This window comes from Plectropomus leopardus, chromosome 4 (assembly GCF_026936395.1).
Source record: "Plectropomus leopardus strain MGB_pleo_1.0 chromosome 4, ASM2693639v1, whole genome shotgun sequence".
NCBI lineage: Eukaryota > Metazoa > Chordata > Actinopteri > Perciformes > Serranidae > Plectropomus > Plectropomus leopardus.
This window is the reverse complement of record NC_142179.1, coordinates 24,492,160-24,510,760: the sequence shown is the minus strand read 5'-3', so window position 1 is coordinate 24,510,760 and position 18,601 is coordinate 24,492,160. Positions and strand designations below refer to the sequence as shown.

The 18,601-nt window shown below is 38.2% G+C and overlaps 1 protein-coding gene across 8 annotated transcripts in view; it reads left to right on the top strand.

The window, feature by feature from the left end:
* mctp1a (multiple C2 domains, transmembrane 1a) overlaps positions 1-18,601 on the top strand; it is a 162,823-nt gene that overhangs the window by 58,892 nt on the left and 85,330 nt on the right. For all 8 annotated transcript variants that reach the window (XR_015776463.1, XM_088076899.1, XM_088076897.1 and 5 more), the window contains exons 3-4: positions 17,633-17,775; positions 17,995-18,074. Coding sequence is in view for 7 of the 8 variants with exons in the window: in XM_088076899.1 (XP_087933025.1) it covers positions 17,633-17,775; positions 17,995-18,074 (223 nt within the window). In the remaining variant the exon portion in view is untranslated. The remainder of the gene's footprint in view (positions 1-17,632; positions 17,776-17,994; positions 18,075-18,601) is intronic.

Genomic DNA, 18,601 nt, shown 5'->3' with positions numbered 1-18,601 from the left:
CATTATGGCATTTCTGATTTTCATACCCACTGAGACTGACACTAAAATGAAATGAGCTGAAGGCAACACCTCAACTTGAGGACAGGCATACTAATCACCTCATTACATTTTTTCCTAAACTAGTGTGGCATCAAACCAAGTGGCTGATGTCTGATTTTCACTCTATGTGCAATATGAGTCTCTGAATCCTAACGTTCTTGAATATTTCAACTGCACTTTTAGATAGACTTGACTTGGAATAAGCTAACAGTAGCACACAGCTAGCACACGTTTGATACTGCAGCTCTGATCCATGCATCAAAGTGATGTGCGCATCCAAAGACAAGGTTGACTAGCCAGACACAAAAGAAGAAGGGGGGGGGGGCGCACTTTGGTGACAAGGGGCATCTGATTTTACATTAGTTCAGTCTTGCATTGATCTGTCCCTTCTGTGAAGTTTCAAGGAAAAAAGGGGACCTTTTTGTACCCGAGCAAGAAAACAAGGGCAAGGGATCAACAACAGCTGAAATGCAGGAACCCTCACGGCCAATTAAAGGATCTGTTGCTATAACAACATTTCCTCACTTTGAGGGATGGAGAGTAGGGACTCTTGTGAAAGTGCAAACAAATAACACGCCCACTGGAGGATCAGTACGTACGTTTTATACAAGTTGTTTTTCATTAGAATAATAAAATGGGAGTTTTTTCAACTACAGCCTGGCAAAAAATGCAGCAGTATTGTAAAATGAACAGACATTTAAAGGACATAATTTATTATCTTTACCGCTTAAATATCAAACATCACCTTTCATCTGTAGCGGGGTTTCTTTTCATATTGCCCTTACAGCAACCAACCTTTCCCATGTCATGTTATGTTTTGGGATACATAATATGCTGAAAGCAGGAACTTTGCTGAAAAGGAGAATATTTTAGCTCTTTTGTTAGAAAGAAATAACAGAATAAGCATTTCATGTTGAACCACGAAGGCTCTGTGTTGTTTGTCTCAGACTTTTCGGAGCCCTTTACTTCCTCTAACCACAAAGCACTAGAAAAAACAAGTTTTCATGTATATGAGGGCTCGACAATAAAGATTGCCTGGAGCAAGTTAAAAAATCTAGCAACTCACTTCCCATCGGGCAAGTGATAAAAAAGAACTTCACACATTGTTTTTTCATAGCTGATGATGGAAAACTAGCCAAGGAGTAAGCCATCTTTCTTTTTTTATATGAGCTGAAGAGCAAGTGAGCATTTAATTTGTTTTGGAAAGAGAAGTTCAGTTTGGTGGCATTAAAGGATGTGAGCGAAACTCCAACTAAATATTGCTTGGTATGTCCCAAGGTTGAGTAGGTCTGATAAAAGTGGGGTAGTTTTTTAATTTACTCAAAGATTAAACATGACAATTAACTTAAGTCTTAGGGGTCTTAGTGTGAAGTAAATATTGAAAAGTAGATTGCTGACCCACCTGCCTGACTGACAAAGTGAAAAAATACATTAACGTTTAATCTCGTGCCTACAGCAGCCAACCTGCAAGCACTGTTATGTAGTTGCTGTGCTATGACGACATGATACAATGACAATTTCCAAATATGATTTCATCTGATTTAATCAAACATCATGACATATTTGACTTTGAATTCATTTAAATCTTAAGCACTTGAACAGGCTAAAACAACATGAATTATAAGCCTCTCTTTACTGGTCATAGAAAAGCCTTGGCTGTAGTTGTCGAGAGCTGCAGTCTTGTTCCTCGTAAAGCATTTTGAGCTGTTGCACCCTCTTGCACTCATGAATTTCCGCTGACCATGCTGGTGCTGTCATCTTAAGTCTGTGAGTGTTCACTGCTTAGGACAGAGGGCAGACATGGGACTCAGTGCGGGCGTTGACATGACATGATGGAAGACCAACGTATCATTATACAAATATCTATGTGTCACATTATGATGGTATTATACTGTATTATTTATTTTACCCAGCTGTAGTTTTTCCTGACTAAGAACACTGATGACAGTTGTGACATTTTGCAGATTCACTTGCTTCTATATTATTCTTAGCATTTTACATGTCATCACTCAGAGAAAGTTGAAATTGTTGTAGTGCTCGTTTTACTGTTTACACTCAAAGTACGTGTGACTTTACATGTGTAGGTTGTGTCTGCATCTATATTCAGGTAGCCATTGACAATATTGGCATTATTCTCTATTTGTGGACACACGGTGCTCAGAAGTTAGTTGTTATTTGGCTGAGCCATCACAGTACACAGATCTCTACGGGAGGATTTCCCTCATCTGCAGAAGACTGCTTGATTGGAGTAAGTCGATATCACTCCCTCACTTGTCTGGTGTTAAATAAACAAAAGACATTTGGGAGCTTGCTACCACAATCACTTGCTGGCATTGTCATCAGTCTCTCTTCAGCTTGCACAGCCCATTTCACAATTTGTCGCCAGGAAAAACAGCAAACACTTGACATGGTTTAACATTATGAGAAGATGACAAAAATAAGCACTGGTTATGGATGTATGAAGAAGATAGATTTGTTTCACTGTTATTTTAACAAGGTACAGCTTATACGGAAATATCTACTTTGATTATGTGGTTTCCCGTCTAATCCTTCCTCACTTACACCTGCCTCTGATGATACTGTATTGAATTTCAGGAGAAGAGACATTAAAAACAGTGAATAGGAAGTAGATAGACACTGCTTTTTCTTTTCTTGTTTATTGAGCCCAGCAAATTCTACTTGTAAAATAACCTTGCTTTGATTTTCATTTTCACTTATCCTGTAAGGCCCTGTTGTGTCCCCGGGGCTCTAACCCTGACTTAGCTGTCTTATAGGATGAGCTACCAATGGGACGCTTTGCAGCTCTGAAGGTGACCTTAGATGAAAACACATGGCCCTCTGTCTCTCTCCTACACTAGTTCCTTTTGGGCGAGGTGCAACAAGGTTCCAGTTATCTATAGCCCTAAACATGACAGTCTCACCTCCCGTCTTGCATACCTTAGTTGTGTTTGTATTTGTGTGAAAATGATGTAGGGAATGCAAACCCCTTTTATATTTTGTTGTCTTTTGACCTAAGTGTTCACTTTTAGAGAAAACAGCTTGTTAATGCAGTACAATAGAGTGTCAGAGGAATGAGTCCTAAAAAAAAAAACATGAGTTAGCATTTTGATACACCCAATGCCCTCGTCTCAAATTCTATGTTTATTTTAAATTGATTTTTGGTTAGATGCCTGAATAAGGTCAGTAGTTAACACAAGCTTAAGAGGCTCTCATGTTTTGTTCTACGACATAAAATACATTATACCCTACTTGTGAATTTTGAAACTTTTATTTGTCTTTAAAGGCACTTGCTAATAAGTAACTAAATGAGACTAAAGAGAGTCATCGTGCTGAGTCATGCTGAACACACCTTTACAGCCTCAATGTGGTTGGGATGTTAAGTTATGCAACCGTAGTGTAATTTGGTTATAGCCTAATGTTATCCTTTTACTTCTGGCAATTACATTTGTGCTTCAAATGTCATAAAAGAGGTGTTCATTTGTTTAGATTATCTTGTTGAACACAACATTTAAGTGTCATAAACATTTGCTTGCCACAGAGTTTATTTTCTGCAATAATCCAAAAGCCAATGGAAAAATCCCATTGGCTTTTTGTTGAGGGAACCAGGGTGTTGCTAACCTACACGACGGCCTACAGAGAAGCGTAATTCCTTGGAACACTTTATTCAAAAACCTATTTGAAGTAATCATGAATGCTGACAGGCCCACAAACATAGGAACATCGAGAATATTTTAAAGCTTATTAACAAAAAAAAACAGCCTTTGGTCATTGTGGAGACTTGCTGCTGTCTGCTAATATGTGTTCATGGCCTTCACTGGTGCTAATCCAAAATCAAAAGAGCATTTCCAGCATTGACTGAGGATAAAATCACAAAGTTGTTGTCTGCTTTAAAGTGGAAATTTTTCGACAATACAGTAGTGGGACAGTGTAATCAGTGAAATCTAATAGCTTAGACGTAGTTTAAAATCTCTAAGAGTATGCAATGATGTTGAATGAGCTGCTATATAATCGTCAATCAGTCTTTGACGCTAGAGACTGGTGAAGATGGAATTGTTCAGTGTTAAACAACACACTGAACACTGTGTGTGAGTGCTTTTGTATGGATTTGCAGTTGTGATTTAATCTGCATATTTTTGTATGATATGTCTCTTTGGAGTTTGAGTTAAGTGTTTGCACTTTTCAGAGAAACCATATTATTATAGTTTCAAAATGTGTTAAAAGCTGATGGTTGAATGATTCCTTGGGCTGATATCCATCTCGCTCGGGCTCTGAAATTGGAAGTGGACTCCTAATGCCAATTATCAGCAGCAGAACCATTCCTGCTGCTCTACTCCTGGTTTGCATGTAATGAAGGATTATGCAAATGAAAGAGGTGCAGGTTGTAATACACAGGATTTACTGTGCTGCATTTTAGGCATAGCTTAGTTAAATGCAGAATATCAGATTGCTTGTATTGGAAAATTGTTTCCAATGGAAAGTGGTTTGAAGTGTCAATCTGCAGATACTATCAAAAAGAGGAAAATTAGCATTCACATAAACTGCAAATTATCTTTTGTCTGCTGAGACAGACTTTTTGCTTTGCCATTATAAATCATAATTCTTTGTTAAAAGATTACCTTCTTGTAGCGTCACATGCCATTGTGTTGTAAATGTACAACATCTTAATCATGCACCGATTAGTTTTAGAAAAGGAACATAGATCAATCAGAGATTCTTAACAGTAATTAGGTGTATAGGTGTAGAAGTGGCTGTGTTGGACATTCAGACTTTAAGCCCCACCTCATATATTTGTGCAAACCTGATATATAATGTAATTTTTTGAATAATTAAATTAAGCCTAAATCTAATTTGTTTATAAACTAGTGCAACCAGTATGGATTTATTTGCATTCCTTGTCCTTAACACACCCCTAAAAACTGCAGTGATAACATCCTGCTGAGACTAAGTCATGACTAACCAGATGGTTGTGTGTGCTGACATATTTAGTGTTCATTAGCAAGTACGTATGTGCTGTGCGTGTGCATAAAGGAGTAATACACATGTGGAGATTTACAGTGATTAGATCTCGAAGCACAGCTTAAACCAGTCCACAGCGAGTCTAATTATCTTGTCTGCTGCACAACAGTTTCTTAAGATGGGAAAACGGCTAGAGAGCCAGAGCTTGACACCACAGTCGGCATGTTGTCTCTTGTTTTATTTCAAGCCCCCTTCATTGCTTTCTCACCTCCCATGCTCTTATCCCACATCCTGTGCAGTTCTCTGCTTTGTTTTTCTGCTCATTCAGCTCAGCAGCATTAAACAAGAGATGTTACTGTTATGGTATCTCACACGCACTCGCATTTTAATTGCAGTATGTTGTTGCAGCATGCTGTTGCACATTAATGAAGGTTCGTTCTGGGTAAATATCAGTAGAGGACAGCAAAGTAAACTCCTCTCAGCATAAAGCAGCAAGAGGCAGAGGCGTGCATGTGTGATTGTGTGTAACTGCAGTGAAGCAGACTCTCAATCCATCTGTCAGCATCCCATGATGGAGTCTCTGGTCTTTGCAGCCTTTTCCAGCCAATACGTTCTCTTGAGCAGATTGCATTCTGGGTAATGGGAAACCCCAGAGCTGCAACCATCCGTCAGTCCTGACATTACACATAGGCCAGCCGCTCACACACACATAAACACACTCACTTTTTACAGCCACACACAGCGTCCACTGAGCATGAGGCTGTTTGGGGTTTGCAGCTCGAGCATGACTGTCAGTTTTATGGGCAGCTTTACTACATTTTTCTCCTCTCCTGTTCTCACATCTCATGACAAGCATCAGTGAACCTCCTTCATGGTGCAGTTCTTAATAGGAGCTTTTTTGACAGGCAATATGTAGGCCAACTCCTGCACTCTATATCAGTGAAGCAGTGAGTGCCAGAAGGGAAAAGTTCAGAGTGACCGCTTGGTTCTAAGGTTAATACTGAGGTCAATAGTATGGAACGATCCCTCCGTTGCCCCTTTTGTACATACATTTTCTGTTCTTTATAGTCTATGTTTTCATTTTATATTTTTAAATGGCTTCTTTATTTTTATCTTATGTCTTATACTATGTAAATTAACAGTTTTTATTCTAGCTTTATGTTAATTGTTTTGCACTAGAACACAGAGTCAAATTTCTTGTATATGTCTATGTACTTGGCAATAAAACCAAATTCTGACTCTGATTCTGGTGCCACATTTATTATCTTATAGTGAAATACAGGGTGTGTTCTGACTCGCAGACTTTTTCTTTTTGCTTTTAGTAGGTGCTGCAGCTGCACTTACAAAGTACGTACTGTTGCATGCAGTATGCACACAGTTGGGACGTAGTACTTTCTCATGACTTTGTGCCCTGAACTTTCAACCTCTTATTTCTACATGAGTTAACTCTGAGATAAAACAAAATGCCATTCGCTGAGTATGCCACAGACGGAGGTCGACCCAGAGAGCTCTGCTGTTGTTACTTTGCAATGTATGTAGTTTAAACTTTTAAGTTATTACTGCATACATTGGAAATTCTAACACATTATACTCATGACAGCAAAATTACACAGGCTATTCATTATTCTGTCATGGTTATTTTCACAGTTATGGCCTTTTGTTGTCCATACTCTTTATGATTATTTTGTTCATGTAAACAATTAATATTCCTATTATTTCTATTTGACTGCTCATCAGTCACTTAAATGCGCTGTCATCCATCATTGCAGCTTTTGACAGCTGTCAATCAACTGTCAAGGAGCTGTCAAGCTGTCATCTGTTCGCAGCTCAGTTGATGAGACGTATCTTCTGCTGCGCAAAGGATTGTGGGTCAGAATAGCCGGAAAAGCATGCTGGCTAGTTTAAATGGATATGTGACTGGATGCAGCAGGACATCGTGGTACACACTGCATTTGACATAATATGCATTGGGACATACTTAATCTTTTTCTAACCCATACTAAATACTATGGTAGTATGGGTATTGGAAAACACAGACAATTCGTCTTATTAGTAATGGTTTAAGCTTAATTTTTCTTTCATTTTCACAGTGAGACAAGTTCTGCGATGTCTTTTATGTCCCAGGGTGTAATTTAAAGGTTTCTGAGGTATTATTAGATCAGTCTTACTTTGATCAATTACTGACTGTCAATTGGATGAAGCAGGTCTTCACTCATCTCTACTGCTAAGGGTTTAATACTTGTTATCCTAGAATTAAAAATTTCTTTCTTTCACAGAATTGTTATTGTTTTTTAATAGACGTTTTCAGGGCAGGCTTGACATTTCAGGGAAAGCATGGTCAAACTCATAATATCACAGTAATACATTTTAGTATTTTAGGACTGCCACCAGAAAGTCAAAGATTTAAATAATCATCAATCAGAGATCCCTTGGACTGAGCTTCCTTAAAGTAAAGCAGTCCTTTATATATATATATATATATATATATATATATATATATATATATATATATATATATATATATATATGGCTGTCAGTGTCCTGCAGGGGATGTTCACTGTAGCTACAGAGTAAGCACTCTTCACTTTCATACTGCTCTCCAGTACAGGCAGCTGTGGACCCAGACCCAGGGTGAGACTGAGTAAGACGGAGGGAGCTGTCTAGAGGAAGACAGCTTTTGCCAGATTATGCTTGGCGATCTTATGCCTTCCTCTTAGAAGTAGCGAATTTACAGCTCACAACAACATAATACCATATATCCTCTGGCATTTGTTTGATATGTAGTGTACTCCATCATTAATGGGGTTGGTACACATTGGCTTGGAGGGCCAACTAGGCTTATTTACTATATTCTTATTATTTACATGAACGTCACTGTCACCCTGAATGCTTCGACGAGCCCTGTTCAAACCCTCAAACTCTTATAGCAAAAGAGGAACAAAATGTTGATTATTTGCATTGAACAGCCAAATCAGATTTGACTGACATAGGTCTGAGATTGGTACAGTGCTAGTTCATTTCCATTCAGAGCATATCATTACAATAAGCATTCAGATTGATTGAAATTGACTTGAGCATCTAAATGTATTGTAGTCATTGCATCAAGTGCCCCTTTGATTTTCCTGTAATGACATGCCAAAGTGTCTGAAAAAGCTCTGTAAATTTGATCTTCTGCTTTTACTGCAAAGGTGTCATGCATAAAGAGTAAGTGCATCAGACATTTAATATATTGCCCAGAATTTTCGCCAGCAAACTTACCTGTGGAGGTGTTTGCTCTACCCCGATCATAGATTTCATACAAGTTTAATGATTTGTTTGATTTTTGTGCACGCTTTTTTTTTCTCAGGAAAGGCGTCATGCCACGAGTCCCTGCAGTTTTTTAGCATGTTTGTTCCTGGCAAATTTAGCAAGTGCAGTTCAAAATGACGGTGTAGATGTAAAATATAAATCTCTGGAAAATTTAAGTGGAGCTGTCACACAATCTGTGGACATCTCTAAAAAACAGAATCTTCTGCCACATACTGTATATTTTGTCATATTGTTTCAGTCTCCCCTCATAAATTCATCTTTATTTTGTCATTTTTGAAAATAATACAGCTGTTTTTATGGGGGGAGGACTGAAACAGCAGAGATTTCATACTGACATTATACATTATTAATGGCTTTCTAATGCTATCAGCATGCGGTTTGTCATCCATATTCATTGTATTTTAATACTTAAAATGTTATCAGTAAGTCTCAGATTCATAGTGCTTTACTCCATATTTTCCATACTTCACTAATAAAACATTATACTGTTTTCATCTAATGCTATAATGTTGTGAGTGTGCGGAAAGCTACCCCTGCTATTTTTTTACCCACTTCTTTTTAATGCCTTTGAGATGCATGTTGTGAGAAAGATTAAAAAAGTTTGTTTTTGTTTATTTTAATTCTATTAGGCATTTAAAGGGACAAATATACCACCATGTGCATGTTTTATAGCAGTAGCCTACTTTAATATCCAAAGCAGTGAGTTCATTTTTCTTCTCATGGAGTTTAATACTTATTTTTAGAACATGATATCACACTGTCCTCTGTAGAAATGTAATTACCTGCTCATATATTATCAGTTAATAATTCAGGACCGTTTGTCTTCCTTGTGCTGACACAGAAAGCTATTGATCATGAATGGGTAATGAGTATCTACAGATTAATGATGAAAACGGGGATGCTGCATAATTAATTGTCCCACTCGTCAGTGTGATGCCATGTGACAGAAAAGAGCTTTTCATTTTAGAACTGTGCAGCTAATCACAACCTACTATAATCATTATTATCCTTCACCCTGCAGTCATTAACAAGCACTTTTCATTAGTTTATTAAAAGGCCTTGACCATGATGGCGTGTTAACTGGTGTATAGTTTGAACATGATCTTTTCTTTATATTATGCCATTTCAACCGCCGCAGAAGTCTCTCCTCCCCACATTCATATATCAGAACTGTCTGCTCTCCCTCCCACTGTCTCAGACAGACAGGAGTAATCCTTTGTTTCTCCAGATTTTTTTTATGTAAGGTCGAGGCCTCATGTCTGACATTACTGTCTGTTCGCCCTGCTACCTCTTAGAACAATGAACAGGGCAGATATGTGGCAGAGCATGTGTGTGTTGGATATATGTTTGTTTGTGTGACTGAGGTGCTGATGAGCAAGTGAGCAAGTGCGTTGTCTTGTGCTACAGAGATAGTGATTTTGTGCTGAAAAGTGAGAGAGGAAGAGTGATGGTGCTTGTGTCACTGGAGTTTCCACTTCTTTGTGCACAAGTGCATCTGTGTGCAATAAATGGCTCACACATTGATTACATCAACTCATACGCAGCCACAAAGTTCTTCCTCTCCTCTCAGGACTTCTTCATCGTATGTGTGAAATAAATCAATTCTCAGTTATTGCTCTGGGGTTTGTCTGGAGCATTTGGAGGCATACTTGCAGGCCCTTGAGCTTCTGCTTACTCCCAGAACAGCACAGGCGTTTAAATGAAAGCATTTAGACCGGGGGCTCTCAAACTTTTTACCCCGCATACCACCCTATGAAATATTAGGCTGTCCAAGAACGATCACTGTGACAGACATTAAAGTACAGTAGTATATGCCTACTCTATTCAGCTATGGATATTTCATGCAGAGGGCAGGTTTATTCCTAATCAGAAATGTATTTGTTGGCCGTTGTCAGCCACCATCACACTCAAAGGAGTAGCACTAGAACTGGTACTCAAATTTTTCTGCACAACATCATATGCTGCAAGGACCAGCCCTTCATCAGGTGCTGTGGAGACTTCATTTGGCGCTCGCTTGGTTGTTGTCCACTTCACTTTCAGAAGGGCTGCTCAAAACAATCTCCTCCTGACCTGCACTTCTCTTCCTGATAGTTCCAGTTTCCAGCCACTACTGTAGTGTTTTTATGTCATTCATTTGACCTTGGGTTACTATTTTGCTATCACAGTTTGGTAAATAATAATGGATGTTTTTGAATATGATGTATGCAGTGGCATATATCAAAAAAAAAAATTGCAGGACAGGCAAAATATAATATTTTAAAGTACATTTCAGGGATCTCATAGTTGAAGTATTTTCATTCTAAATGTTGCAATGTTTGAATTCTGTATATTTAATTGCTTCTATTTAAAAAAAAAAAAATGTTTCCAGGTTCCTCCTTTCACATGCAGAAGGAGCTTGCATACCACAGTGGTACAGGTACCATAATTTACAAACCAGTGCATTAAGCTTGATGAATTTTTCTGTGTTTTCAGTCCGCCCCTTTACTGATAGATCACAACTTTAGCTCACTTACTCATTAAAAGCCCAGAAGTCTTTGAAAGGTTCATCTTTGGACTTCAATGAGGAAATTTTCCTGAATAAAGAAACAAAGTCCCAGTGCATTATTTTATACTATACTACATACTATGCAACAGATTTATATTTTGCTTTTGTTATTTAGTATACCTTTAATGTGGAGTTTGTTGAAATGCTACAGATGGCCCATTTACAGTGGTTGGAGACACAGCATTGTATATGATTAAGAAATATTTGTCTGGTGTTGGTCATCAAACAATCTCTCAATCTCAATCTTTGTGTCACTCGGTCTTTCAGTTCCATTTTCTCTGCATACCAAAAGCAGCAAGATGAATCAGCCTCATATACTGTCACTAGATGCTCCATCATTTTTGCCATGTTGACGTTGCAAATCTTATTTTCATTTTACCAAGAGGCAAATCGTGCTTCCTGAAGACTGAGCAGGCTGTCAGATGATATGGTGAGAATATGCCAATGCTATAACTTTCACTAAGTACCTATGACAGCAAAGAAATCAACTGGAAGTTAGTGTGATGATGTAATTTAATTTAGGCAGCTGGAGGGGAGCAAAAGAGAGAAAAGGATGCAGTGAGTAGGGGAAGGAAAGATCGTTGTTGTACGAAAGAGGAAAAGACTAGGCAGAAACTGGAGAAAAGAAGTTTATTTCACAAATGCAACAAAGCTCACGAGTTAGATTGACATCAGAAGATGCTTTTTTGAAAGATCATACCAAACTTGGCGAATAAATGGCACAACTGGATTGTGTTAAAATAAGCAGGTGGAGATCAAAAACAAACATTGTAAGAAAACAGCTCAGTATAACAAATACGACTTGTTGGCTTTTACTCATGCATATCCCCCGAGTGTGAGCGTATAGTGTATGAATACGCACTACCTCCCATCTGTAACGGCTGGTATGTTATAAATAGGACAAATGTCTGTGTTTGTTTGAAAATAGGAAATAACGGCGGAGGCGACATCTCTGCAAATACATACACTGCCACACTTTCCTAGTGGGTCATGTGTGATGATCAACAAGGGTTACTTTACAGTCTATACATTGTTTTTAGGGAAATCTTTCATAATATACTTAATTGTTTGTTTGTTTGTTTAAATACCCAAGGATTAACATGTGATCACGTTAATCCTTGAATCGGGGATCCTGTGATGTCACTCGTATTAAATGACAGTTCAAAACTTGGTAGAGGGTTTCGGTGTTTGGGCTGTTGTTTACATTTGATTTGATTATGCTTTTAAGCCTACTGTTGTTGCACTCTCAGGTGTCTGGCAACATAGCCTGGCTGACTGGCAGACAGACACTGAGAAGTATTTTAAAGGCCGCTGTCCATTAGGTGTTCAGAGGAGATATATGTGTGGTGGATTATCTTTTCAACTGCTTAAGAGGAAGACAGAGAGCAGCTATCAAATACAAGTCCATCAGGGGCTTTTAGATCTGCCTTTGTGCCACACCCAAGGCAAAATTACCTACTGAGTGCGCCACTGGGTCCTCTTACAAACAAATTTATTTCTCCTCCAAGCTCCTATGAAAGTGTTTGGTGGTTAGTTTTAATTGCATGATAAAAGATGAATAGATTAACACCTTGGTATAAACCACTCAGTATCCCTTTTTGTCCTTGACAATTTGTCCTCACATGTTCACTTGCCCACTCACCCACAAGTCCATGTACCCAGGAGGTTACTCCAGAGAAGGATCCGCCCCCATATAATTATTTTTAGACCAATGACTTTACCCTGTTTTACTTGTGTGAAAAAACTTTGTTTTTTTTCTCCCATGCCTCCAGTTTTATTTATCCAGTTCAGCAAGGTAAAACTGTTTTTGTCAGAGGAGTCTGATATTGAAGTGAGCACAAGGTTAAAATTTCAGTTACCCATCCGAAAGTGCTATCTGTTTGGGAAGTCTTGAAAAGACGACTGTACAAATGAGACTTGGATTATACTGCACAAGCTGTGTGAGAGTCTGTAAACAGATGTTTTGATATCGTTTTGCTCTTGTTAAACACGGTCGCCTATGTCTCCAATTCTTTAAGATTTTTTTCTGTTTTTGGTTTCTTTGTTTAGTGGTTGCGTTTGAGAAAAACAAGTTTAACACAGGGTGAGTCGCTGATAGACACATGGTCATGGACACTTCTCAGTGTCTGTCTGCCAGTAAGCCAGGCTACTCTGCCAGACACCTGAGAGTGCAACAACAGGTAGTAGTAAATCAAGAACAACAGCCCCACTACTAAAACCTGATATCACATTTTGTGAAAATACTTTGTAACCCTAATCTGATTTAAAATTTAAGGAATGACATCATGGGATTGAAAAAAGAAGCAAAACCCCAAGTCACTAGCTTTAGAGTCTCTGCTATAGCCACACAGTCGATTTATATTTGCAAGTTTGACGTACAAGTTCTAAACTTTAAATTACATATTATATACAAATTAAGTAACACGTCAAATGTAACACGTCGGAAATGAGCCACTGGATGCAATTTTGACTGTGTGAAAGTGTTTTTTTTCTGCTGCAGTATGGATGAGTCCTGTTGATGTTTCTCAGGGATATTTACTACTGCATTGGCCAAATGCTGACATGATGATTTCATGATGACATTTACATGGCCAGAGAAAACATGCGTGTCTCCCCTACTACTTCTTGACCTTTCCCCCCTTCGTCAAAAGTAAGCTTATGTGTATAATGTCTGACCAATAAAACATTTTTATTGTAAGTCTGCTAGAAGATGAGTTGTATTCTGTTGGAGTTCATTAAATTGTTTCCTGCCCTGGCATTTTTGGGGTGTTTTGGCCTGCTACTAATTTCAACCTTTGATGTTTTCCCTGTCAAACATCAAACTTCTGCTGTTTGCTTTTAAAGTTAAAGTTGGATCTTCTAACGCCTACCACCAAACTTTACAAATCTTTTGTGGATCGGATTTTACCTCATACATTTAGCTTACACGCCTCACCAGTTATGTTGCTGAACTGTAGAAAGACAGAAAATCACTTTGTGCTCTCCATGGCTCCTGCCTACCTTTGCCAGTTCATCAGTGTGTGACACATTGACTCTTTATACCCAGTCTCTCTTTACCTAGCACTTCCATTTCACAGCCTTCTGCCTGCAAGTTGGACAACATCCTGGGTGCAGCAATCCATCAGTTAGGGTCTTTAACACCAACTGGTTTCAGGCATTTCCATCAACCATTATTCATTCATTCTGAATCTTATTGATTTCTTGTTCATTGACCCGTCCACCCACCAACTCCTATTTAAGACATACAATCACTTCCTTTCTTTATGAACTTTACCCAGCTGTGGGAAATATTTTAAAACATATATGATATAAAGGTCATGTATGGTGGTTGATTTCCAAGAAAGCACCTCTGCGTTCACTCCTCTATGCTGTACCCACGCTCACTCATATTCATCCACCACCCACATACACCTCCAGCCTTCTCGATTTCATACTTCTCTGCCTGCGTGTGTTTATGGCACCATAAAGCTGGCACTGTAGGATGCAGAGTCTTGGAGGCAGTGATGTGTGTCTGGAGAATATCGACCTGGTGTGACACAGAAACAGAGACAGATAGAGTGGGAAAGAGAGTTGCTGCCTTTTTAGAGATAATTGGCTTTTGCCTCCATGATTTGGTATCATGGGTCCATTTCTCTTAAATCCTGTTTTCGAAAGTTCATGATGTATCGCATTATGGACATGATGAAGTGTGTTCTACTTCCTTTACATGAAAAAAAGATTCATTTTTATTAGTTTAATGCTTGTATTTGCAGAGTTCTGCTTTGCCTTTTGTATTTACTGTCAGTTATGCTACACGGTTTCTCTCTGTAACTCTTTTCACCTTTTTCTGATCCTGTCACATGTGCCCTCTTGCTGCTGCTCTCCTGCAGTAATGTGTCAGTGGCAGCAGTGTATAAAAAAGGTTTATATGTGTGTGAGTGCTTCGAGCATCTATGCTGGTGTACATGAGGGTGTGTAAATGTGAAGAAGTGGACATTTTTTCCCAGCAGGCCGGTGTTCATGCATATTTTTTCGCACTCACATCAAAGCTCTCTGGCAGCTGAGAGTAATGTCAGCAGTTTTTACTCAAACAAAGCTGATAATGCCTTTGCTTTATGTTTAATGTTATTAATAACAGACTCAAATGGCCTGTAATAATTGAGTGTACTGTGCATTTGAAAACTACACACAGTACAATGTTATATAATTGTCTGTATAATTACCTATTTTTAATCATCACAACCATGTTTTTACTCTCATCTCTTGTAATGACTAAATCATATATATATATATATATATATATATATATATATATATATATATATATATATATATATATATATATATGTATATATATATGTATATATATATAATCCACTGTGTAGTGCATGATGTGTGTGTGTGTGTGTGTATGTATGTGTATAGTGCACTACACAGTAGATTCTGTATTTTTATTTACATTCCTGCTTTATCCAGTAGTTACTGGCAGAGAGGATAAATGACACAGAGCGATCGCACAGAATCGCACAGAGTGAGAATTGTCTGATATTGTCCCTTATCTCCATTGCGATTTGCCTGGTAATCACTTTGGTCACAGTGGATGATAACATGACACTGATTTGAGACACATTCAGCAAAAACAAATAGATAAGTCCAGGGAAGCATTTCACTGGAAGATGCTGCTCAGCATCCTCACAGTTCTAAACAATGGGAAGGGTGATGGTAAGGAGAATGAGATAAAAGGCACTGTGAGTCTTGTGCGCCAAAGATGGAGGGAAGGATGGTGGAGGTAAAGAGAGAGCATGTAGTTGTATTTGTAGTTTTTGAAAGGAAGGATGCATTTTGCCTTTGTAGTCATATGAACTGAGAGTGTCAGTGTTGAATCGTGGTGTAGTGCAGTTGAACAGTTAGCTTCATTCAGCAAATGTGCAAATCGCATAGCATCTCTGAATTTAGGCACTAAATGCAACTTTCCTGCTGCTTTCTTTGATTGTAAATTGTGTGATAATACACTAAGGAACATTTTACTGGTTTGATTGACACATTTTTATCAAGTGTGTCTGCTTTGTGCTTATGTTCCCCTGCAACGTATCCACCAAACTGTGTTTTCAGAGAAAATTTGCTTACTCTTCACATTTGCATTAGTTTAATAGTCTTTGAATTGCATATGGTAGAATTTTACATAAGGTTTTTTTTGGTAGCTGGAAGTTGCAAAAAGTACAAGTTCTATAAGATTGCTTGGCCAAACCTTTAATGCTGTGTACCTTGCTTACAAGTAAGTGTCACACTAATATCAAATACAGTTTCTCTCCACTACACTGTAAACGGAGAAATGCAGTGTGCATAAAATTATTGTAAAAACAAAAGAAAAAAGAAAGATGCCCTATATAATAAGCATGCATTATATACTGTATATACATACACTGTATATGTTTGCAGTAATTACATACAGTCTGTATGTGAACTGCCTGTGATCGTTCCTGATCGGGTCCCTTTGGCGGCTTTATCTAAATCTGGATGTGAACAGACTGCCAAGCCAGTAAACCTGATTATCTCCTGCACAAACACAAACTCTGAATGCAAACACTGCATTGTGAATACTCCCCAGTCTCCCTAAGTTTGTGTTGTTGCTTGTCATTATTATTCAGATGCAGTAAACATCTAAAGTTGTGTGTCTGATGAAGGAAAATCCAGTCTGGATGTATATTAAAATGTATTCTCTGGATTGAATGTCATGGATGCTATGTTTAGTTAATTGTTCATCACACTCTCCATTTTCCTTTAATTGACCCAGTTCTTTGCTTTAATGGTGTGTTTCTGTCTTGTGTCTTCTTTTCCTGACAATCCAGTTGACTTTATTCTGTTTATGGACCTTTGGGAATTAGATGTTAGGATAAAACAGAAATGAGACAGACAGGAGGATTGATCCATGTATCAGGGTAATAAACTGTAGTTTTAAAAGGACATATCTTATTTTTGCATCTTGGTCTCCATGAGGAATGGTCAATACATAGACCATTCCTCATGGAGACCAAGATGCAAAAATAAGATGGTCTATGTATTGACCATTCCTGAGGCTAGAGGGTCTCAGGCTAGACACTGAGACCCTCTAGCCTGTTTGTGCTTCATGTATCTCAAAGAGTTCACTGTGTATTGAAGGCATAAGTACAATTTGTGTGTTTACATTGATTGATAAAATATTGCTTGTTTGGGCACTTTTTTTTTGGTTGAAATATTTGTAGACATGAACACAACTAATGATTATTAATGCATAACATAAACATCACATCATCACATCACATCACATCACATCACATCACCACATGTTTAAGTATTACGTGATCCCACCAAACTCCTTTGGCACCCTTATAGAATAACACAAATATAAATCAATGGCACCACCTAGTGGTTAAATAGAGGCACTGTATGGGATGCATGCATCCAAGCACCCAGCATCAGTCTGAAATACTGGTGATCATGTGACCCACAGTAAAGCATGAGTCACATGACATGCCTGATCATATGCCCTATGCCTTTAGAGCAGTATTTACAGCTGTCTTTGTGTCTCTGTATTAAAAATAAGAGTGATCTTCTCACGAGGATACCAGAGAGGTTGTTATAATAATAATAACAGAATAACTTTGTGCATAAGCTGGTCAGACTTATGCTTTGTGTACTTTTTATTACAATCATTAAACCTTTTTATGAAAAAAAATAGTATCTCTTTTTTCGAATCTTGTTTAATATGATGACTGAGTTGGTGGTTCTCATTGCTTAACAGTATTTCTCCGTATTTCCCTGTAGGGACCAGTGACCCATACGTCAAGTTTAAGATTGCAGGAAAGGAGGTGTTCAGGAGTAAGACCATCCATAAGAACCTCAACCCAGTGTGGGATGAGAGAGTAAGCCTTTTGGTGGAAACCCTGAAGGACCCACTATATGTCAAGGTACAGCAGATCCATCCTGGACTTCAAATGTCATCCTGCTGTATTATAAATAAATACTTTATATTGGATGAGTGTTGAATGTCAATGAACATGAACTAACAATGCAAGCTTCCTTTTAATGCCAGATATAAAGAATCAATGTGAAAAAACAGGGACAGATAATGTTACAATGAGGTGTTGAGGTTTCTCTAACAGTTCCTGTAAATTGTCTCTTTGTAGGTTTTTGACTATGACTTTGGACTTCAGGATGATTTCATGGGCTCAGCATACCTCCACCTGGAGTCGCTGGAACATCAGAGGTCTCTTTTGTCTTCTCTCTCTCTCTCTTTTTGTGATTTCCCTCTTTTTTTAAACTAACACCATACACATCTTCAAAATCTTACCCTGCTATTAACTAAGCTATCTCCTGTACTTTCTTCTTCACTGATTGTATTTGAGGTAATGTATTGGAAGCTGCATTCCTCCATTTATGGGCGCGTTTAGGGATTATGATTTGTCAAGAGACACACAATATTGGGAGGTTGGGGGTTTGGTGGGCCAAAGACAAACACATATTTGAGTGTTTTTCATTGCTTTTGATGCAGTCATTGTGATCAAATATAGTCTGTTGTCTCCCTCTAGTGGAAGGTTTATAATTGTACAGAGAAGAACACGCTTTCACCTGAACTGTAATCTTTGTCTTATCTGTAAACTTGATGTGTGCCATCCTCTGGCCCCAAAAGTTGATTTAACATTGTTACTGGATGGAGTGATTTCATTGTTTTTTGTTGTTGTTTTAAGTGTTGTTTTGGTTAGAGGAATCATGCATAACAAATTTCATATTGAG